At 41.2% G+C, this 23,656-nt stretch overlaps 1 protein-coding gene across 4 annotated transcripts in view; it reads left to right on the forward strand.

The window, feature by feature from the left end:
- Positions 1-16,437, forward strand: part of ELP2 (elongator acetyltransferase complex subunit 2) — a 43,991-nt gene extending 27,554 nt beyond the window's left edge. For 3 of the 4 annotated variants that reach the window (XM_045459358.1, XM_045459357.1, XM_045459359.1), the window contains 5 exons: positions 6,518-6,710; positions 8,137-8,258; positions 10,508-10,641; positions 11,888-12,001; positions 15,878-16,437. In XM_045459358.1, coding sequence (XP_045315314.1) covers positions 6,518-6,710; positions 8,137-8,258; positions 10,508-10,641; positions 11,888-12,001; positions 15,878-16,034 — 720 coding nt within the window. In that variant the 3' untranslated portion in view covers positions 16,035-16,437. The remainder of the gene's footprint in view (positions 1-6,517; positions 6,711-8,136; positions 8,259-10,507; positions 10,642-11,887; positions 12,002-15,877) is intronic. The other variant, XM_045459360.1, reaches the window with a different exon arrangement.
- Positions 16,438-23,656: the final 7,219 nt, after the last annotated feature.

Here is a 23,656-nt window from a genome sequence, read left to right on the forward strand (position 1 = left end):
AGAAACTTCTAGTTCTTCTGGGCACCAACCTGAAGGTGGCTTGGTTTCTGGAACGGAGGATGCCAGCCACAATTTTGTTTTTGACTGGTAAAGCAAATGATTAGATCCATCTTTCTTTGAAACTTAACATTTTAAACAATTTTATTTAGATGTTGTTAGCTTCTTATAAGTTGTGTGTTGAAACTGGCTAATTTGATAAATTTTGACATATGGTTTATACCTGTGAAATCATAACCACAATTAAGATAATGAACATAGCCATCAACCCCAGAAATTTCCTCTGCCCCTTGGTAGGTCCTCTTTCCTGCCCCTTCTTACCTTCTCCTGCTCCATCCGTAGGAAACCACTAATCTGCTTTTTGTCATGGTAGAGTACTTTGTGTTTTCTAAAATTTATATAAATGGAATATGCAGTTGATTCTCTTTTAGTGCTAAGTAGTTTTCCCTTCTACAGATGTATTACAATTTGTTGATCTCTTCACTTATTAATGGACATTTGAGTTGTTTCCACTTTTTGGCTTTTACCCATAAAAGCAGTTGTGAATATTTGTATAATGTCTTCATTTGGGTATATGCTTTCGTTTCAGTTGAATAAGTACCTCCGAGTAGAATTGCTAGATTATATGGTAGGTGTATATTTAAAGTTTTAAGAAACTGCCAAACTATTTTCCAAAACAGTTAAACCTTTTTACTGCCCTGCCAGCAGTGCAAGTTCCAGTTGCTCCACACCCTCACTGACCCTTAGTATGGTCAGTCTTTTTAACCATTCTGTTTGGTGTGTAACATCTCATTGTGGTGGTCATTGGCATTTTCCTAATGACTAATGATATTGGGCATCTTTTCATGTGCTAATTTTCTTTCTATATCTTTTATTGATGAAGTACCTGTTCAGATCTTTTGCCCATTTCTTTCTTGGATTGTTTGCTTATTACTCATTTTGGAAATGTTCTTTGTATACACTGGATACAAGTATCAGATATATGCAATTTAGATAATTATTCCCAGTGACTTATCTTCATTTCCCGTTTTTCAAAGAGCAGACGTTGTATGTTTTGGTGAAGCTTAATTTACCGATTTTTTTCCGTATTGGGTTGTGCTTTTTGTATAGTAAGAAATCTTTGTCTAACTCTAGGGCACATCTGGTTCTCTGAGTTTTATAGATTTTAAGTTTTATGTTTAGACCTAATTAATTTTTGCATTTGACCTAGAATATAGGTTAAAGTTGGTTTTCTTGCATGTGGATATCCAATTGTTCCATATTTGTTGAAAAGACTATCCCTTTACTTACTGCCTTTTGCACCTTTGTCAAAAATCACTTGTCCATATATGCGTAGGTCTGTTTCTGGACTTGTGTTTTTTTCCATTCATCTTTTATTCTTGATGCCAATACTACATTCTCTAAATAGGTATAGCTTTTTGTAATATGTCTTAAAACCAGGAAGTAATTATCTTCCAATTCTCTTCAAAGTTATTTTGGCTATTCTAGGTTCTTCACTTTTTTATATAAATTTTAGAATCAGCTTGACAGTTTCTACAAAAACACTTACTGGAATTGTTTGGGGATTACATTGAATCTATAGCTCAATTTGAGGAGCGTTTTAACAATATTGGGGGTTTTTGGACACACAAATACAGTATGTCTTTCATTTATTTAGGTGTTTAATTTTTTAGGAATGATTTTTTTTTTTAATATTTATTTTTGAGACCGAGCAAGCAGAGGAGGGGGTGAGAGAGAGGGAGACACAATCTGAAGCAGGTTCAGGCTCTGAGCTGTCAGCACAGATCCCGATGTGGTACTTGAACTCAGAAACCATGAGATCATGACCTGAGCCAAAGTTGGACGCTTAACTAAGCTACCCAGATGCCCCAGGAATGAACTTTTCTTTTTAATAAAGATTTTATCTTATTTTAATTCATTTTATTTTATTTTTTAAGTTTTTTATTTTATTTTAGTAAACCTTTTATTTTAGAGTAATTCTAGATTTAACAAAATGTTGCAAAGATAATAGAAAACCTCTCACCCAGTTTTCCCCAGTGTTAACATCTTAATATTATTAGGACTGTTTTGTAATTTTCAGTGTCTGATCTTACACATATTTTATCAGATTTACCCTTAATTTGTATATTTTATGTCTATTCATTATTTACACATGGAAATACAGTTGCTTTTTGTTTATCAATCTTATATTCTGTGAGTTTCCTAAACTTAATTATTAGTTCTTGTAGCTTTATTGTAGATACTGTAGCATTTTCCATATGAATGCTTATGTTGCCTATGAATAAAAAGTTTTATTTCTTCCTTTCCTATAAGGATGTCTTAATGTTGGATACCAATGGTGATAGCAGAAATCCTTGGCCTTATTCCTTACCTAAAGAACAAAACATTGCTTCTTTGCCCATGATGATTATCCCTATGTCCATTATGGATTTTGTGATTCTTCTTTATCAGGTTGCCTACAATTTCTAGTTGAGAGAGTGTTTTTATCAGGAATGAATGATAGATTTTGTTGAATATTTTTTCTTCATCTGTTGACATGATCATATGGTTTTCCCTCTTTAGTTAATTAACATGGTGAATTACATTGATCGGTTTTTCAAATAATAAACCAAAATTGCATTCCTGGAACCAAACCCCATCTGTTTGTGATACATTATCTTCTTATATAGTGTTGGGCTTATTTTACTAAATTTTTGTTTAAAAACTTTTATGTATAGTACATGAAGGATATTGTGTATAGTTTTCTTTCTTTACAATGGCTTCATCTGGTTTTGGTTTCAAGGTAATGCTAGCCTCTTAGAAATATTTCCCCTGCAGTTTTCTGGAACAGTTTGTGTAGAATTTGTGACGTTTATTTTTTGAGAGACAGAGCGTGAACAGGGGAAGGGCAGAGAGACAGGGAGACAGAATCTGAAGCAGGCTCCAGGCTCTGAGCTGTCAGCACAGAGCCCAACGTGGGGCTTGAACCCACAAACCATGAGAACCAAAGCCAAATTTGGATGCTTAATGACTGAGCCACCCAGGCACCCTGATTATTTCTTTTTCAGATGTTTGAGAGAATTCCTCAGTAAGCCAACTGATGCTGGAGTTTTCTTTGTGGGAAGGTTTTAACTACAAATATAATATCTTCAGTAGATATAGGACTATTTAGGTTATCTAGTTTTTCTTGAGTGTATTTTGGTAGTTTGTATCTTTCAGAAAATTTGTCTTTTTACCTGAATTGTCAAATTTGTTGTCATAAAGTTACTCATAATATTCTCTTATGATACTTTTAATATCTAAAGAAACTCTGGTGATATTACCTTTCTTATTCTGCTATTAGCAATTTGTATTTTCGCTCTCACACCCTCTTTTTTCTTTTTGTGGGGGGAGCATTCTGAGAATTGATAAGGAAACATGATATTTTGATATTTTCAAATAATTCTACTTTTGGTTTTGATTTTCCTCTGCTGTTTTTCTTGTTTCTATTTCATTGATTTTTGCCGTTTTTTTTTCTTTTACTTAGATTTCATTTCCTCTTCTGTCGCTAGTTTAATAAGGTTAAAGCTGAGGCTATTGATTATAAATCTTTTTAATATGGATGTTGAGTTCTATAAATTTCTAAGTATTATTTTTGAGATATTCCATAAATTTTGATATGTTGTTTTCATTTACACTTAACTAAAAATATTTTTAAAATTCCCTTTGATTTTTGTCTTTTACCTATAGGTTATTTTGAAATTTATTATTTAGTGTCCATATACTATTTTCCAGATATCTTTTTACTATTGATTTCTAATTTAATTTCATTGTGGTCAGAGAACATAGTATGATTTGAATCCTTTGAAATTTCATCTTGGTAAATTTCCATGTTCACATGAAAAGAATGTGGATTCTGTTTCTGTTGGGTGGGGTGTTCTGAAAATATGAATTATGTCAGATTGGTTGATAGTATTGTGCAAGTCTTTATCCTTTCAGTTTTATTGAGAGTAGCATTTTGAAATCTCTGACTATAATTGTGGGCTTATCTTTTAATCTTTGTATTTCAGTTTTTATATATTTTGAGGCCGTCCTGTTAAAACATTAATGATTGTTATATTCTCTTGATTAGTTGACTAGTTTATCATTATGGAATTATTCTCTTTCTTTTTGGTAATATTTTGTGCTCTCAAATCTATGTTGTCCAATGTTAAAATAGCCACTCCAACTTTCTTTTGAGAAGTGCTTGAGTTAAATATCTTTTTCCATCATTGTGCTCTTAAGCTACTTGTTTCCTTTTATTTTCAAGTGGGCTTCTTTTTTTTTTTTTTTTTTTCCAACGTTTATTTATTTTTGGGACAGAGAGAGACAGAGCATGAACGGGGGAGGGGCAGAGAGAGAGGGAGACACAGAATCGGAAACAGGCTCCAGGCTCTGAGCCATCAGCCCAGAGCCCGACGCGGGGCTCGAACTCACGGACCGCGAGATCGTGACCTGGCTGAAGTCGGACGCTTAACCGACTGCGCCACCCAGGCGCCCCATCAAGTGGGCTTCTTAAGGGCAGCCTACAGTTAGGTCTTGCTTTTTCACTCATCTTGATAATTTTCCTTTTTTTTTTGTTTGTTTTTTTTGTTTATTATTTTTGAGAGAGAGCACAATAGGGTCAGGGGCAGAGAGAGAGGGAGAGAGAATCCCAAGCAGGCTTCATGCCCTCAGCACAGAGCCCAATGGGGGGCTTGAACTCACCAACCACAAGATCATGACCTGAGCTAAAACGAAGAGTCTGCTGCTTAACCAACTGAGCCATCCAGGCCCCGATAATCTTCCATTTTAATAGGGGCATTTGTTAGACCATTTACATGTAACATAATAACATGCTTGGATTTAAATCTGTCATCTTGCTATTTATTTTCTATTTGATCCATCCTTTCTCTGTTCTGTTTTACTTATTTTGGATTAATTGATTACTTTTTATGAGTCCGTTTTATTTCATTAGTTTGGTTAGTACATATAACTGTTATGTTATTTTATTGATTGTCTTTCATTTTATACTATACTTTTTTTTTAATTTTTTTTTTCAACGTTTATTTATTTTTGAGACAGAGACAGAGCATGAACGGGGGAGGCTCAGAGAGAGGGAGACACAGAATCTAAAACAGGCTGCAGGCTCTGAGCTGTCAGCACAGAGCCCGACGCGGGGCTCGAACTCATGGGCCGTGAGATCATGACCTGAGCTGAAGTCGGACGCTTAACCGACCAAGCCACCCAGGCGCCCCGATATACTATACATTTTTAATTTGCCAACATCGGCCTTAAGTGATGTTGGACTATTTTAGGTATGATTTAAGAACTTTACAGAAGTATACTTTTGTTTCCTTTGTGGTATTGTTTCACTTCTTCATAGAATTAACACCATATATTGTCATTTTTTCTTTGAGTAGTCTGTTCTCTTTTGAAGAGATTTAAATAATACAAAAATTTCCAGCAGATACCATTGTCTTTCTGCCTAGAGGATATCCTTTAACATTCCTTATAATGCTCTTCTGCTGGTCGTGAATTTTTTTGAGCTTCTGCCTGTCTGCAAAAACCTATTTCTCCTTCATTTTGGAATGATTTTTATAGTGGGTAAAAAAAAATGTTGGTTTTCCTTTCAGTACATTAAAGATGTAGCTCCGTTTTTCTTTTTCCTTTTCTTTTTCTTTTTCTTTTTTTTTTTTTTTTTGACTTGTATTGCTCTGATTGGAGTCTGCTATAATTTTTTTGTGTCTTAGTGATGGGTTTTTTCCCCTCCAACTGCATTTTTTTTATGGCTGATTTTAAACAATTTGCTTATTGTTGGTATAATTTTCTTCATGTTTTCTGTGCTTGGGTTTTTCTGGAACCTCTTGGATCTGTAGGTTCATTGTTTCTATCAAATTTCAAAATTTATCAGCCATTATCTTTTTCAGTATTTTTTCTTTTCATCCTTTTTGGAGACTCTAGTTATACCTATATGTTGCTGCTTAAAATTGTCCTAGAGTTGAGTGGTGGTCTTTTCTTTTTCTTTTAGCTTTTCTACTCTGAGTTTCATTTTGTCTCTCAGAGATCAGTGTTCTTTGTTGCCAGATATCTCATATTTTGGAGTGTTGTTATTTTCGGGTGTTAAGTCTAGTTTTTTAGTTCTGTCACACCAGTGCAGTCTCGTTCGTCCCTGTTACTCCATCATGTTGACCAGAAGTGAAAGTCTCTAAACTATTAACTATACAATTAATACGCAAATATATGCTTCTTGTAAAATGTTGAAACTCTGTGATGACAATGCCAGTCTCTGATGAGTCACCTATCTTAGTCCCAGTCTTCCTTTTCCCAAGGTTACATTGGCTCGTAGTATGTATCTCCTCAGAATTTTTTTTTTCCATTTATACATATACATAAAATATACCCATAGAAAATATACCCATAGAAATATACCCATAGAAAAAATATACCCAAAAAACAGTATACTGTTTTTTAAATGTGTTTTTTTTTTTTTTTTCAGTTCATTTTAACTTAAATTGCTTGATTGTTTCATCTCTACCTACAGGCAGCTAAGAAAGAGCATGCAGCTATCATTCTTTGGAACACTACCTCTTGGAAACAGGTGCAGAATTTAGTTTTCCACAGTTTGACTGTCACACAGATGGCCTTCTCACCTAACGACAGGTTCTTACTAGCTGTTTCCAGAGATCGAACTTGGTCACTGTGGAAAAGGCAGGACACAGTCTCACCTGAATTAGGTAAAGTAGCTTCTGATTGGAAGATTATTAGTGAAACACTTGTGAGCATTTTATCTCCCTTGAGTAGCTACTAGGTGAAGAGGAATAGAAATAATAACAGGGTGAAGGACAGAGTCTCTGTTATGAAACCTTTCAGTGTTGTGTTATAAGTGAGGAAGACTTGACCTTCCTTGTAAGATTTAAATGCAGACGATCTTTGAGTTGACTTCCTTGTGATTATCTAGTTGGGATGGCATGTGTTCAGACATCTCAGTTAAACATAAAAATACAAAATATAAAAATATAAAATACAAAAAATGTATACATATAAAAATATAAGCTATAAAAACAGATTTTGTGGATGGTTACAGAATGCCAGTGTAAAACCAAATGGATAGTATATTTTGAGCTAGGATTTTATGGTACAGGATTAATGAAGACACAATTAAATTATGAAACCTAAAAGGACATTATTTTTACCTTTTCCTACTTCCCCCTGTCACTTTGATAATTAGGAAGGGCATTTTCGGTATCCGTCTGTGAATACCGTGGCCCGTGGGCAAGATATTAACACCTACCTGCGTTCTGCCCTGAGCCTGGCATAAATTAAAAACAAAAGGGAAAAAAAATTGTGTTGTTGGAGCAAGGTGTATTTGTATTCCCCTGGTTTCTTTGGGTAAACTTTAGAGAGTATTTAAAATATCTTTGTGTTATTTAATTTCTGTTTTAATTTTTCTATTGATAGAACTTGCATGCAGATCTATCTTGTGATATTCATAGTCTTTTAGTTTCTTGTACTTTAGAGACTGACATATTGAACATTATATGTTAGAACAGACTGACTCCTTTTGCAACTAGTGATTTTAAAAAGTTAGCGTGATACCAAAAATATACCCATAAACTGTTGTGTCTTTATGGATTACGAATTAATAGATGCATTCCTCTTCCCTCTTTGTAAGTAATTAATGTGTTTTAGGTTTAGTCCATATAAGGACTAGAAGTTACCTTACATTTAAATCTTACAAGGGTAAAGATTTTTTAAGGTTTTCATTTGTTTTTTTGTTTTGTTTGTTTTGTTTTGTTTTTAAGAGTACATTAATCTTTTTTCCATATATGTAAATCGGGCTACTTCCTGAGTAAAGTTAAATTGTTCAGGCTTCTTTCATGGGCATAAGTTGAACCTTCAGTTAAGTGCCTGGAAGATGGTTGCCATCTGTCACTAGAGAGTGACTAGTAATATAAAAGTGTTCCCTACCAGGAAACTAACTATATGCCCATTGCCTTCTGATGAGGGTCAGCCGCTGAGCCATGGTCTGTTGCAAAAGTCAGCATGTGTAATTGGTTACTACAGGATGTGATGTATATGGCACATAAACATAGATTTCTGACAGAGAAAAACCTAGATTTCTGTCTGCCTTGTGAGTGGTATGTGTGGTGATTCTTTCAGACCCAATTTTCAGCCTCTTCGCCTTCACCAACAAGATAACTGCTGTGCACAGTAGAATTATTTGGTCTTGTGATTGGAGTCCTGATAGCATGTATTTCTTCACTGGGAGTCGGGACAAAAAGGTAATTCTTTTTAACGTCATATTTTTTAAAATGTGAAATAATATTACAGGTATGTTCGGATAGAAAACACATAATCCTGACCCTGATACAATTTTTAAAAAATCTATGTATACTGTGTTTTTTTTGTATGCATGCATAAAAAGGCTTTCTTGTTAAATTTTGCAAATACCCATCTCCAAAATATCCAATATGAAAAGAAAGCCTTTCAGACACATGATGGTCATCAAATGGCCTTAATGGGAGAGAAGTAGTAAATGAAATGGTCCAAAACTAACAAGGAGAGCAGGAGGCGGTGAATGGGCATAAGGAGGAAAATAGTTGCTTCTTTTCTTTTTCATACTGTTATGAATTAAAGATTTGTTTCTATAGTAAATGATTATTGCCTTTTCATTCATGGGAGGAAGCAGTGTGTGTGTGTATGTGTTTCTCAAGCTTCAAAAAAATAAAACAAGTTAGCTAGTAGTAGACTCTTGACCATGGCCCTCACCCTATCTTCTGGTCTTTGCTGTTCTCACATTCTTTTCTTTTTCTTTTTCTTTTTTTTTTCTTTTTTTTAAGTTTATTTATTTATTCTGAGAGAGTGTGTGTGTGGGAGGAGCAGAGAGAAAGAGAGAATCCCAAGCAGACTCCACACTGTCATTGCAGAGCCCGATGTGAGGCTCGAACTCAGAAACCATGAGACTATGACCTGAGCTGAAACTAAGAGTTGAACACCCAACCGACTGAGCCACCCAGGTGCCCCATCGCACTCTTTATTTAAAAGGTCCTTTCCGGGGCGCCTGGGTGGCTCAGTCGGTTGAGCGTCCGTCTTCAGCTCAGGTCATGATCTCACGGTCCGTGAGTTCGAGCCCCGCGTCAGGCTCTGTGCTGACAGCTCAGAGCCTGGAGCCTGTTTCAGATTCTGTGTCTCCCTCTCTCTCTGACCCTCCCCCATTCATGCTCTGTCTCTATGTCTCAAAAATAAATAAACGTTTAAAAAATATATAAAAATAAAAATAAAAGGTCCTTTCCTTGGGGTGCCTGGGGGGCTCAGTTGGTTAAGCATCCAACTTTGGCAGTTGGGTTTGTGAGTTTGAGTCCCGTGTCGGGCTCTGTGCTTGACAGCTCAGAGCCTGGAGCCTGCTTTGGATTCTGTGTCTCCTTCTCTCTCTGCTCTTCCCTCACTCACGCACTCTTTTTCTCTCAAAAATAAATAAACGTTAAAAAAAAAAATAAACGTTAAAAAAAAAATAAAATGTCCTCTCCTTTTTCTGTAGTGCCTGCAGACCAGAGACGGCGAGGCAATTGAGCATTTCCTTTCCTCCCCTTGCCCCCTCCAGTTGTCGTGATGGTACAAATCACTGAAGCAGGGGGCTAGCATGGACCTGCAAACACAGAAATGTCAGCCTCTAAACCTGTTTCTGTTAGACTTTCACTTGCATTCATTTGCCTGTTCATTTCTTCCCTGGCATTTATGTGCCTGTGCTGTGCTCACTGCTGAGGAAGCAGGACTGCTTCTGCCCTCCACAGCCCCCCCACCTCCCAACCCCCCCCCCCCCCCCCAGTAGCAGATGGTCCACCTGTGCCTCTAAGCTGAAATGGACAGAGAGCATCACCACCACACATTCTCAGAAGTGTACTTCTGTGTACTTGGACAGAGCCTTCTGCTTGGAATCTTGCTTTGGTCTTGCATTTTATAGCTCTTGTCCACTTCACTTCCCTCTCTATTCTTCGTGACCAGTCCCACCCCCGAGAAGTGTGAGCTTCCAGGGAAGCTTCCTTTCTTATGCAGGGTATCGTGAAGGTTAGGTCCTCGTGACTGCTGAGTTGTTCCCTTAGTGCCAGTGGTGGTGTAGAGAAAATCCAGGACTTGATCGGTCCCCATACGCTGTGTGGTAGCTTCTTGGAGAGGTGCACGAGCCTCTTGGTGAGGATCTGACCAGTGGACTCCCTGGATCAGAACTGGTTTCCTGAGCATAAAAGAGCGTGCTAGACAATCTCTGGTCTCTGGGCAGGGAGAGTCCATCTTTGGACCGGCACAGTTAGGTAGTTGAGGACTCAGAGACTTGTGTCTACTACACAAGTCGTCTGGCTTCCCTCTGATGCTTGAAATACTTTGAAATCTAGAACATAATCCACAAATGTAAACGAGGCATTTTTTTAAATGCTAGAGTGAATATTTTGCATTTATCTGTGCCATTGATACTCTAATGCATTGCTGGAAGTCTTGCAAAGAGAAGTCTTCACAGAATTTGATCTCTCTGTGTTAGGTGGTTGTCTGGGGTGAGTGTGACTCCAGTGATGACTCCGTCGAGCACAACATTGGTCCCTGCTCCTCTGTCCTGGATGTGGGGGGAGCAGTGACAGCCGTCAGTGTCTGCCCCGTGCTTAACTGTGCCCAACGGTCAGTCTCTGAGCGGGGCTTTGTTTTAAGTTTTTGCTACAACCACTTGGTTTCTTAAGATGTAGCCCTCTATACTTTAATTTGTTATTTGTTATTTCTCTTAGCTTCCAAGTTGCGATTTTTTTTTCATAATGCTTATGTTTCTCGTAAGAATTGTTAAATTGATAGAACTTGATCATACTCGGAGTGGGGAAAACGGGGATTGGGAGTGTGGCTCAGAGGATCGTATTTCACCAAATTTAGAACCTGGTGCTTTCTCAGTAATGGCATCCACAGTAGAACAAGGGTCCCTGCAGCCGGCCAGGGCAACACTGGCTTGTGGGCTTTGCTAGCAGAGGACAGGGGAGGACTTGGTGCACCCTCGGTAGAGAGGAGGCTCCATGAGGACGTAACAGAGCAGTGCCTGGTCTCGTGGGCTGGTGCTTTTCAGTAGAGCCTTTTGAGGATGCCTGGGTGGCTTAGTCAGTCCAGCTTCTGACGTCTGATTTCAGCTCAGGTCATGATCTCATAGTTCTTGGGATCGAGCCTCGCATGGAGCCCCGTGTCGGACTTGGTGCTGACAGCGTGGAGACTACTTGGGGTTTTCTCTCCCTCTCTCTCTCCCCCTGCCCCATGCATGCATGTGCACACACGTGCTTTCTGTCTCTCTCAAAATAAGTAAACATTAAAAAAAACAATAGCCATTTGATTTTTTTTTTTTTTTTTTAATTTTTTTTTTCAACGTTTTTTTATTTTTATTTTTGGGACAGAGAGAGACAGAGCATGAACGGGGGAGGGGCAGAGAGAGAGGGAGACACAGAATCGGAAACAGGCTCCAGGCTCTGAGCCATCAGCCCAGAGCCTGACGCGGGGCTCGAACTCACGGACCGCGAGATCGTGACCTGGCTGAAGTCGGACGCTCAACTGACTGCGCCACCCAGGCACCCCTGATTTTTAAAGTTTATTTGAGAGTGAGAGAGAGAGAGAGAGAGAGAGAGAGAGAGAGAGAAAGCAGACAGTAAGTGCAGAGAGAGAGAATTCTAAGCAGGTTCTGCACTGTCAGCATAGAGTCTGATGCGGGGCTCAAACTCCCGAACCACGAGATCATGACCTGAGCTGAAACCAAGAGTCAGACACTCAAGCGACTGAGCCACCCAGGTGCCCCCATGGACAGTTGGGAACACTGTAAAGAAATACTTTAGAGTGATAATGGAGATAACAGAAATTCATGCTAATTAATCACCGTCTTCTCCTCCCTTAAAAATAGATACGTTGTTGCCGTAGGATTAGAGTGCGGAAAGATTTGTTTATACACTTGGAGAAAAACTGATCAAGTTCCAGAAATAAATGACTGGACTCACTGTGTAGAAACAAGTCAAAGGTATTTTACTATTTTTGCTTCCATAAGATTAGATTTTGTTATAATTATACAAATTGTAATTATATTTGTTATAAAGCATTTAGTGGCACTTTTTTTCCAGTTTTATTGAGAAGTAATCGACATACGTCACTGCATGTTTAAGGGGTACAGCAAGGTTTACATACACCGTGAAATGATTATAGCTTCAACTTACATCCATCTGCTTGTGTAGCTACAGTAAAAAGAAGAGAAAGAAGAAAAAAGAGAAAAAAATCTCTCCTTGTGATGAGAACCCTTAGGATTCACTCTCTAAACGACTTCCCTCTGCATCATCCAGCAGCATTCTTTGTAGTCATCATGTGTACATTCCGTCCCTAGTACTTATTTGTCTTACTGTCGGCAGTTTGTACCTTTCGACCACCTTCCTCTGATTCCCCCTCTCCCCACCGTCTGCATCTGGTAACCATAAATCTGATCTCTTCTTCCATGAGTTTGTTTTTGTTTGTTTTTTTAAAGATTCCACGTATAAGTGAGATCATGTGGTATTTGTCTTCCGTGGTGAATTGATGCCACATTCACATGGAGAGGAACACAGATCTCGATTAAGGTGCTTACCACTAAGTGATACTTCTGTGTTCTGCAGTAGCCTCTTTAGATTGATGCTTGCTGCTGTGTTGCACTTGGTTTTTAAAAGTTTGCTTCAGCCGGTTGCTTGCTGCATACTATTGTCTTTATACACAATACGTTTGAGATGAAAGTGATTTTCATAATGAAGCGGTCTAGAATGTGACTACGGTAGATTTTTAATAAAACTGGATTAAAAATGTTGGTGATGTTTTGAAATGTTGTAGATTGTGTTTTGGTAGCCTCATCTTGTTTGAACATGTCAGCTCAGATCCCATGATGGGGAGCAAACTCAAGTGCCCCTCAAAGCCACATGAGTGATTTTAAGCCTGGTAAGTGCTCCCTGGGCACAGGCCGTTGCCTCCTGCTGGCTTAGAGCACCTGTCATTTACACCCTTCTCCCCACCCTCACCCACCTAGACAGCAGGATCATTTTTTAACCTAATTTTAATCCATTTTATGCTTTAACAATGTCTAAATTATCAAAAAGTCAGTAACCCCATTCTGTCAGATTTTTTTAAGGATCCTTCAACCTTCATATGTGTGAACTGTTCAAAATAGAATTTCAAATACAATTCCAAATGACAGTGTCATGATGAAAGTGATGGGCTTGATGGAGAAAGACCTGTGAGCCACATGTCTTTTATGTGATATTTCATCCAGGGGAGTTTGTCTCCTTGTTAGCGAAGTATGTTAGTGCTCATAATAATTGCACTTGTTAAAATGTGATTTCTCTTTATTCCTGCTGCCCTTTTGGCTTCTTTCCCACCTCTCTGATGCTGGGTTTAGCAGTTGAAATGGTTCATGCTGTTGCTTACTGAAGAAGGGAATACGTCAGTGAAGTATTCATTTGAAATTTCATTTTCCAGTCATTAGAAATTTTCTCTCTTCCTGGACTCCCCTCCCTTCTGTTTTCCTTCCTTTCACCCTGCCCTGCCTATGGTGCTTGCTCTATTAATGTGCTAGATTTAAAGAATATTACCCAAAAAAAAAGAAATTCACCATCTTAAAGCTTGTATAGCTAAATAAGTACTGTTCCTCAAAGTAGCTCCCCTGGGAAGCAGTATACAGTCGGTCCTTGAACAGCATGGGAGTTAGAAGTGTGTACCTTTCAACTCCGCAGGAGCTAATTACTAATGGCCTACTGTTGATTGGAAGCCTTAGTGATGAACAACGGATTGACCCATATTTTGTATGATATATGTATTAGGTAGTGTATTCTTACAATAAAGTAACCTAGGGAAAACAAAATATTAAGAAATCATAGGAGAAAATACATTTATGAGACTGTGCTATGTGAATTGAAACAAATCCGTGTATAAGTGGACCCGTGCAGTTCAAACCTGTGTTGTGTAAGGGTCAACTGTATTATATATACTTGTTTCAGTAATGTGTCAGTACTTCCACCATTCCTCTGATGAAATGAGAAATCTTTAATAGTATCTATAATGAGCTTCCTGTGATGTTTGTGTCACTTAAAATATTTCTGGAACTTCTCTTTAGGAATTGTGTTCAGAAGCAGCTCACTATGATGCAAGAAAACCAATTCTAATACCTTTTTATAGTTGTACTCGTTTGGTCCCTTTTTTTTTTAAGTTTGGCATTGATTTTATTCGTGAAGCTCATCTCCAGAGGACTCTTGACTGCCTCCGGAAATGAGACTCAAACTCGCGGAAGGGTCAGTAGCGTTGAGGGTAGTGCTCAAGTCCTAGCCTGCAGAGAATGGGAGCATTGCCTTGAGAAGACGTTCAGGAAGGGCTACTGGACGACAGCCCTGTCGAGCCGCATGTAACCTCCAGGGTGGCCACTTGCAGGTCGTGTGGTTGTGTAGGCTGTGGTATGCTGATTTTTAAAACGCGTTTCTTTACCTCAAGGTTGTGTTTCATTCCTACCGAGAGTGCATCTGGTGACGCTTGGGCTCTCAACAGCTGAAAGTATAATTGTGTGCTCTGGTATTGTTTTCAGGGTTGACTGCCTTAAAACCTACTTAGGTTTTTTACTTTATTCTTCCTTGGTTCAGAGGTCTGATTTGCAGGTTGAATTTGTAGAGGGTGTTCTATTCTCCTAGGGATTTATTAATAACCTATGGTGGCATTCTAGGCCATGGGGTTGAGGGGGCATTAACAGGAGTGTGTTGCCCAAGGTCATGCATTTAGAGGTCACGTTGGAGTCCAAGGTTGTTTCATTGGGCAGTTTATTAAATCTTTCATTATGTTTCCTTACCCAGCAGTGAACATGTGAGTAAGAGTCCCTTCTATGTCAGAGGGATGTCAAGGGAATAAAATAATCTGGAATATGTTGCAAAGTTAGAATTCTTTCTTTTCTTTTTTTTTTTTTTTTTTTTTTTAACGTTTTATTTATTTTTGAGATAGGGAAAGACAGAGTATGAACAGGGGAGGGTCAGAGAGAGGGAGACACAGAATCTGAAACAGGCTCCAGGCTCCGAGCTGTCAGCACAGAGCCCGACGCGGGGCTCAAACTCACGGACCGCGAGATCATGACCTGAGCCGAAGTCGGCCGCTTAACCGACTGAGCCACCGAGGCGCCCCAAGTTAGAATTCTTTAAAAAAGAAACCCATTTAGTAATGTTACCTGAAAGACTGATTTTAATAGCCATTTCGTGAATTCCACTGATCATCGAAAGAAAATTCGACAGAAATTCATTGTCTGTATCACGCTGGTGGTATCCTTTTTCATTAAGTAAGATATTTAGTGTGACAGTTTTAAGTAAATAGAGTAAGATGTTTTCAAGGTTAGGATAAAATTGCAAAATTATTAGTGATGGTATTTTAAAACCTCTAATTTTTAAAAACTTTTTTGCCATTTTTTTCATTTGAGTATAGTTGACATACAGCGTTACCTTAGTTTCAGGTGTACAACTTAGTTCATACATTATTCTATGTTCCCCACAAGTGTAGCTGCCATCTGCCCTTTTATATCACAATTACTGTACTGTTGACTGTATTCCTTACGCTGTGCCTTTTATTCCTGTGACTTACTCATTCTATACCTGGAATCCCATATCTCCCTCTCCCCTTCATCTGTTCTGGCCAACCCTCCACCCCACAGCCCTCTGACAACCATCAGTTTGTTCTCTGTATTTGTAGGTCTGATTCTGCTTTTTGTAAAACCTGTACATTTTGATGTTCAGGTTTTGACTTCCATTTATGTTAACATTGATAGCAAGGGCATAGTAATTAAGTGAATATGTAGGTAAAATATTTTGTAGTCATAGCATACGTTCATTTCATGATTTCTCTGTCTTTGTTTTAGCCAAAGTCATACACTTGCTGTCAAAAAATTATGCTGGAAGAATTGTAATGGGAAAACCGAACAGAACGGAACAGAAGGTGCTGAGTGGTTACACTTCGCAAGTTGTGGTGAAGATCATACTGTGAAGATACACAGAGTTAACAGACGTGCACTGTAACGGACTTAGTAACTATAGGCATACAGGCACTGGTGTCTTAAGCTATTTGTCATGTAAATAGATGACTTTCTTTACCTCAAAATTTCATTGATTTTCATTTTTAAGTCCTACAGCAGTAGTACTACTCACTGGGTCACAGACCCTTTGAAATGTGATGACAGCTGCAGACTCTTGTCACAGATGTGTATATGCACACACCCTTGGAACCTTGCCCACACTTTCAGGGGTCCAGACCTGCATTTCTGTGTCCCAGATTAAGAACCACATTCTTCATGACTGAATTTGCCTAATTTTGTGTTAACGTGTGGGGACTTTTCTTTTCATACGCCTGTCTTTGGGACATTGCCTTGTTTATTACCCTCTTCAAAGGAAGGACATAGAAAATAAAAAGAGATAAAACTCAGATTATTCAGTTTTAACAGTTTTTGTGCATAAACGGATCACACTTTGTGTGGTCTTGACCCTTCCTTCCAGTACACGCCAGCCATTCTAGGAATTTGGCAGGTGGTTGTGAGTTTGAACTGCAGTGAGTTCTTTTATTCTTTAAAAGTACATAGATTGTTTTACAGTTTGACTTAACGCAGAATATCCTGACACACTGATAGACGGAGGGGCTGAAAAGTGGAGTTCCGTGGCGATCCTGTGAATTGATGTGAAGTCACATACATGAGTCATGAGAAAAAGAGGGTGTCCCCCAGGGTGAAGGAGTAGTGGGAGCAGAGGGAGGAAGAAACAGAGTGTTGAGTGTGCCAGCTGAGGTTTGGGAGGCGGGCCGTGACAGTCGGGAGCTTGGGAGTTGGGTGGAGGGAGGTTGAGCCCAGGAGAGGGCTACTGCGAAGGCTGGCACGAAAGTGGAGGAGATCCTAGAGTCATCTGGCAAATTGGCAGTGAAATGAGTGCCGTACGTAATAAATATGCTGAAAAGAGGGAGGTGGGGATTTTCTTGGTTGGAGTTTGCTATTATCTAACATAATATTTCGCTTCCAAAGGAGTGGCGATATTTTGTTTAAATGGAGATTTCTAGACTAGCATTATCCACTATCTCTAGCCCAACAGAAGCATAATGTGAGCTGTCTAAGTAATTAAAGGTTTTCTGGTAGCTACGTAATAAAAATAAAAAGAAACAGGTAAAATTTATTTTAGTGACCTGTTTTATTTAACCTAGTATGTCCAACATAAACAAGCTATACGTTTCAACATAAAGGATTGTGGAGGTATTTTACACTTTTTTGGTATAAAGTCCTTGTACGATATAAAGAACGTTTCGTACTTTAGTGTATACTTAGAGTGTTTTATGCTGAACGCATCTCAGTTTGGATTAGCCGCATTTCAAGTGCTCGCTAGCCACATGTTGTTAGCGGCCATCTGTATTTGGACAGTTCAGTTCTAGACGATTGAGTCTGTGTAAACTTGTCTTTCTCCCTCAGGCTTGTGTGTGCATGTATGTACCAAGGCAGGGAGACCCTGAGTTCCAACCTCAGAAACCAGGATGGCCTGCAGTAGTTCCTTATTTATCAGCTGAGGGATCTGAGTCTTTACCCCCACCGGCATGCCGGGATTTGTTGGGACTCCAGGGCAGAATCCGTGAACTAACCTGGTGTTGTAGAACATTTTCAAGCACAGAACTCAACCCCCTAAGGTTCCCTGAAAACAGGCCTAGTCCTGGGAAGACTGAATTCGTAGGTGGTATTTTAATTCGTCAGTTGGGTTTGTGTTAGACACTTTGCCCAAGTTGTCCTGAAGCACCTTCCTCAGGAACAACCTGGGTAATTCAGTTCAGTAAGCGTTCAGAGGTCGTGCTATTCACGTGGGCAGTCTGCATTGTAATCCATACACATACATCGTAATTTGTCACGCATCTTAATCTGCTAAAGGAGCACCCTTTGAAGCATATGATTACAAACCATATAGTTCAACACATCTGAAGCAAAAAGGTACCCTTGGAACTTTGCTCCAGGGGAGTTGATGGGGTGTTTCAGAGTCCCTGACCTGCCCTTCCCCATTCCCCCCATCTCCCTTCTCTGCCTCATTCACAGCATCGCAGCTCTGATGCCCAGCGCCAGCCTAAGCAGTCGCTGCCTTCTGACCTGTACAACTTCCCTAGACGAGAGAGGTAGTTGGGTGGTTCTGAGGACACCTGTTACCTTCAACAGCACAGAGCCAAATCCCTTCCCAGTAGCCTCGGGAAGCAGAGTCAGTTATTGATTTCAAAGGGGGAATGTGGGAAATGGAGGGAGAGTGCAAATTCAGGAATAAAATCAAAGAACAGAATCGATCTCTTTTAAGTTAGAAATTGTGGCCACCCCAGAAAATCCTGGGCTGTCCAGGGAATGCCAGGCCTGCGAACCACTATGTACAAAGCCCGTGTGTTTCTCAAGGCACTCTAGGTGGGGGTTGGAGCCCGGAGGGAAGGAATCAGAAGCGCCTTTGATCCTGGCTCACACTGGCAGCGATTGCGGCTGTTTCCCCTCACCTCTAAATGCAGATACTACCAGTGGATCAGTCTGACTTCAATTCGCTTATGTGTGAAAGAAAACGCCAAATGTTCTTTCTGGCTTTTGCAAGGTAGAAGTTTTCTCTCAAAAGGAATCAAGATAGGCAGACCGTGACAGACAGGGGGACTTCTCAACATGATGGGGGACGCGGGCTCTTTTTCTTTGGGGTCCTCCATCCTCAGTGTGAGGCTTCCTCACCAGCCAGGGTGGCTGCTTGGCCTCCTGCCGTGATCTTTTGCATTCCGGCCAACAGAAAGGAAAGGCTCATCCCGAGCTTGAAGAAAACTTCTTGGAAGTCCACACAGTTCTGCTTCATCTCCTTGGCCAGAATCTAGGCTTGTGGCCACACCTCAAGAGAAACTAGGAAATGAAATTTTCATTCCAGAGTCCTTGCGTTCAGCTGGGAATTGAGGTGTTTTATTTTGGAAGAAAGAACAGATGTTAGTCTCATTTTGCAAAAAGCAACTACTTTGTAGGGTTGTTTTGAGGATTAAATGAGTCAGTGCATGAAAAACGCTGGTTTAGCACTGGGGTATAGTGCTAATAAGACACCAACTATTAGGATTAAGTACATCTCAGCTCATGTCACCTCTGCAGAACCTTAATTCCCTTCTTTCAAGTATTTCTTTCTCTGAATGCCACCGTATTTTATTCTCATTGTCTTTTATGGCATTTCTCATGTCCTATCTTTTATTTACATATGTCTTACACTGTATCAATTAGATTCTGCGGTAAGAAAGTTGGTCTCAAAATGATTTGGGGAATCATTAGATCACATAATTGAAAACAAATTTAGTGGTAGGACAAAGTTCAGGTGTAGTTTCATCAGGACACTCTTGCCCCTTTGTCTACTTCTTTCAGAGGACCTCTCCATAGGTCAGCGTTCTTCCAGGCTGCCCTCCCCCATGGATGAAAGCAGCCGTTAAAGTTACAGATTTCCTTGCTCGTATCGAAGGGAATACATTTTTAAACATTAAGTCCCTAGCTTTGCTCAGCGGAACATCCTGAACTAAGCAGTGGGCAGGGGAAAACCGCACATGGAGTGGCGTGGGCCTGCCCATCTGACGCGGCAAGAGCCATGAGATCACTCTGGGACTGAAGGCAGGGTTGGTCCCATCGGGACCTCATCCTGATCTGGCTGGGGTGGTTTTTCCAAATCAAAATCAAGGGCAGTGGGCGGTAGGTAGGCAACCAATGAAATCCCACTATACAAGCCTGCCAGAGCCTAAATATCTGGGCATTAGATTTGTTTCCTTGTTCTCCACAGCATCTAGCACAGTGCGTCTAGCAGTGTGTTGTTAAATATTTGCTACATTTAAGGGTGAGTAAATTTGACAACACAGATGGCTGGCTGGTGGAGGGCGGATTCTCCAATGTAATCCACTAGTCAGTAAATAGCGTGACTGGTATCAGATCCTTTCCCTGGCATAAAGGTGGCATAAAGGAGTAGGAGACAAAGAGCAGGAGAAAGGTGTCATCCAGAAGGGACCAAGAAGGAGGCAGGCTGGTCCAAACCCGCCCCTGAATGAACACAGAGAGAAGCTGAGCCCCCTGGAAAGCAGCCCTCAAGAAAATTCCCCCTCAGGGTCCACCCACCCTGTCTCTACTGTGGTCTCCCTAGTACTGGTGGGGTTTTGTTGTTTCGAATATTATGGATTTAGATATAATGGAGCTTTGTTCATGATTCCAAACTGCCCTTTTAGCTTCTATTCACAGAAAAGGTCTCCTTTCCCTCTAGGGGAGGGAGCTTCCTGAGGTTTCTGATCATTCTTTCCACTGCTTCCAAGTTGTTTCTCCCAGAACTTCTACAGTGCCAGGCTTTGGAGAAAAAGCTGCTCCATTATTGTCTCTCTTAGTCCTGTTGTGTAGATGTCCGAGGATCTCGGTCAGCAGGTTCTAGTTGTTAAGGGGGGATGCATTTCACTCTAGCAGGAAATAATAAGGTCACTCTCCCAACCAGATTTCGCCTCTGCAACACCCACCCTCCATCCTGACTACTTGGCAGGAAATTGGAGCCATCATTATTGCAGCCCCAGACACCTTCAGGATCAAGAGCCTTTGGGGATTAGCCAGTAGGAAAACCTCTACCCCTCATCAGCATTTAAGACTTGAATGGAGCTTGTAAAATGGAGCTCCCATCCCCACCAAGATAAAAGTGTCTCACTTCGGTCACCGCACACCCCCTAGCCAGCACATTCAATAATCTGATTGGCCCTTGTCCTAACTGGCCTGTCGGCCTAAGCACCCCAAGGTGCTGGCTGTCTCCCCACCTCTCTGACCAGTTAGCAGCATGGAGGCAGACACCACTTAAATGTTGCTATCCCCACGGCTCTGTCTCTCCCAGAACACTCCAGAGCCCCTGGGGTGACCTCTGCACAGGCCTCTTCTTTGAGTTGTGTCTTCAACCCCCGACACCGTCCTTCCTGAGTCTGGGCCCCAATCTCTACTTAGATGTCCTGAACCTCTTGTGTCCCTGTGCCTGACCCCCACCCCCTGCATCCACCAAGGCATCCACTCCAACACTGTTGAGTCACCCAGAGCCTGTCCTCCCTCAGTCCCCATTTTCCCTGAATTTCATCACCTCCGCAAGGGTCATCTGGACCCTCATTGCCCCTCGCCAGGACTCCTGCCCAGACTCCCTACATGATCCTCAGTGCTGCTGTGGTGCCAGAAACACCTTTGACACAGCCACTGTCCTGTGGGCACTCCGTGGCATCTTCCTGTCCCTTCCGTCTGCAGAGTTTGGCTCGCTCCCTTTCCTCACTCCCCATCCCAACCCTTATCCCTGCACAACCATAGCCTGTGCTCCAGCCTCACTGAAGGTCCTGCTTCTGTAATTTTCGGGGCCTTTTCCTGTCTCCAGCACTTGCACCTAGAATACTGCCCTCCCTATCTCGCTTTCTCTTCCAGGACTTCTGGAGTCCCAGATTGGGGAGACTCTCTCCCTTGCAGCCTTGACCTCTTTGGGAAGCCCCCTTCTCTGGCACTGTGCATTGTGGAGGGGTGATCCAGCTGCGGCCCCATCTCATTCCCTGTCCTGGGGCCTCCCAGGCATGCAGGCTGCTTTGTTGACTAATGTCTCCCTGGCTCCCCAGTGGACACTGGATGATGCCCCTGCCAAAGCCCACTTTCACCTCTGGTGCCTCAAGCCTGGAGGTTGCAGGAGGTTGTAGCTGGTCCTCTGCCCTCAGTTCTTACCACTGCATCCAGCCTGGTCATGGCCATTAGATAGCTTGCCTAAATCACCTCTTGGGAGCACTTTCTTGCTCAAATATTTTCAGAATGAAATTCCAGTCCCTTTGGGTGACTTATACCTTCCAAAATCTGCCCTCAAGCCTACCTTGCCTTTTACTTCAACCACTATAAACTTTAACTCTGAGAAGTACTCGTTGACCTTTTGCCGAGTGAATGAATGAAGAATATATGAATGCATGCCTTGGGCATAGTAGTGATTTCTGGAAATGGAATCTATTGCCAGGGGACACTGGGGGTGGGGTCCTATAGAAGTCTGTTAACATGGGAGCAAGTGTTTTTGGCAGATATCATCCTGAGTCGAAAACCAAGCTCAGTGAACTGGACCAGGGACAAAGCCTTGCCCAGGGGGAGAGATTTTAAGTACAAAATCAAGGCTCTCATGTCTGCCCAATCTGGCCTTTAGGCACATATTTTTCACGGCTCCCAGGCGAGACAGGGCTGTAAGTAGGAGCTGAAGAGCTGTTTACCTATGAAGCTCTAAACTTTGGGCGCAGAAGCTAGCTTCTTGCGACCTCAACATGGACTGGCTCAGGCTCCTCCAAGGCCCCAGGGCCAGTAGCTGGACCAGGTCAGACAAGGCAGTGGCAGCCCCACAGCACAGGACCCAGGAGCTCGTTGAGTGATGGACACGCGTAAGACATTCACTGGTGGGGGCAGGGTAAGAATGAGCAATCTGATTTCTGACAGCCTCTTTCTGGCAGGAGAGGCCTGGGGAATCTTGGTGAAATAAATCTGAGAGTGCCAATTAGAGGCTGAGCCTGCCAGCGTCCTCAGACCCCACTACTCTCCCTCCCTTTTTCACAGGCTCATTGCTATGGCCCAGGTCAAAGGCTTCCTCCTTGGGGTGCTTTCCCTGAACTCCCTGGTTGCAAGTAGCCCGTTTTCTCTTCCCTGCAATTCTGCACCTGCATCCTGGAGCAGTGGTAGGGAACTCAGGCCTCATGGCCTTGTGGCTGGCATTCAGTAGTTCATTTCCCTGCGTGTCTGTAGGTGAAAGTCCTTCCCATCCTCCTGAGCAAGCAGTGCTCTGGGAAGAGCCAGGAGCTTAAAGATGTTTCTTTCTTTTTGAGAGAGAGAGAGAGAGAGAGAGAGAGAGAGAGAGAAAGTGAGCAGGGGAGGCAGAGAGAGAGGGAAAGAGAGAATCCCAAGCAGACTCCACACTCAGTGCAGAACCCGACTCAGGGCTCAATCTCATGACCATGAGATCATGACCTGAGCCAAAATTGAGTCAGGCACTCAACCCCTTTAAAGATATTTCTTGACTGAATGGTAGTTCAGTGACTTTTAATGATCTTCAAGAGTTCTGCACTGTACATAAAAGGATACGATTAACAAAAGTGAAAAGCCATCTATAGAATGGGAGAAAATATTGCCAATTATATACCTGACAAGGGGTTCGTATTCAGAAAATATAAAGAACTCCTACAACTTAACAATTAATTAAAAAAAAAAACCCAATTGAAAAATGAGCAAAAGGCTTGAATAAGCATTTCTCCAAAGAATACATACAAACGGCCAAAGAGCACAGGAAAAGATGCTCAACATCATTAATCATTAGGGAAGTGGACATTAAAACGGCAATGAGATACCACTTCACACCCAGTAGAATGCCTACTATAACAACAGCAACAACAACAACAACAGGAAACAAACGTTGGTGAGAATGAGGAGCAACGGGAACCCTCATGCACTGTAGGAATGTAAAATGGTGCAGCTAATGGAAAACAGTATGGCGGTTCCTTGAAAATTAAAACTACAACTGCCACATGATCCAGCAATCCTACTTCTGGTTATAGACCCAAAAGTAGAGTCTCAAAAGAAGTATGTGTATATCCATGTTAAGAGCAGCATTATTCACCATAGCCAAGAAGT

Source organism: Leopardus geoffroyi, chromosome D3, assembly GCF_018350155.1.
Source record: "Leopardus geoffroyi isolate Oge1 chromosome D3, O.geoffroyi_Oge1_pat1.0, whole genome shotgun sequence".
NCBI lineage: Eukaryota > Metazoa > Chordata > Mammalia > Carnivora > Felidae > Leopardus > Leopardus geoffroyi.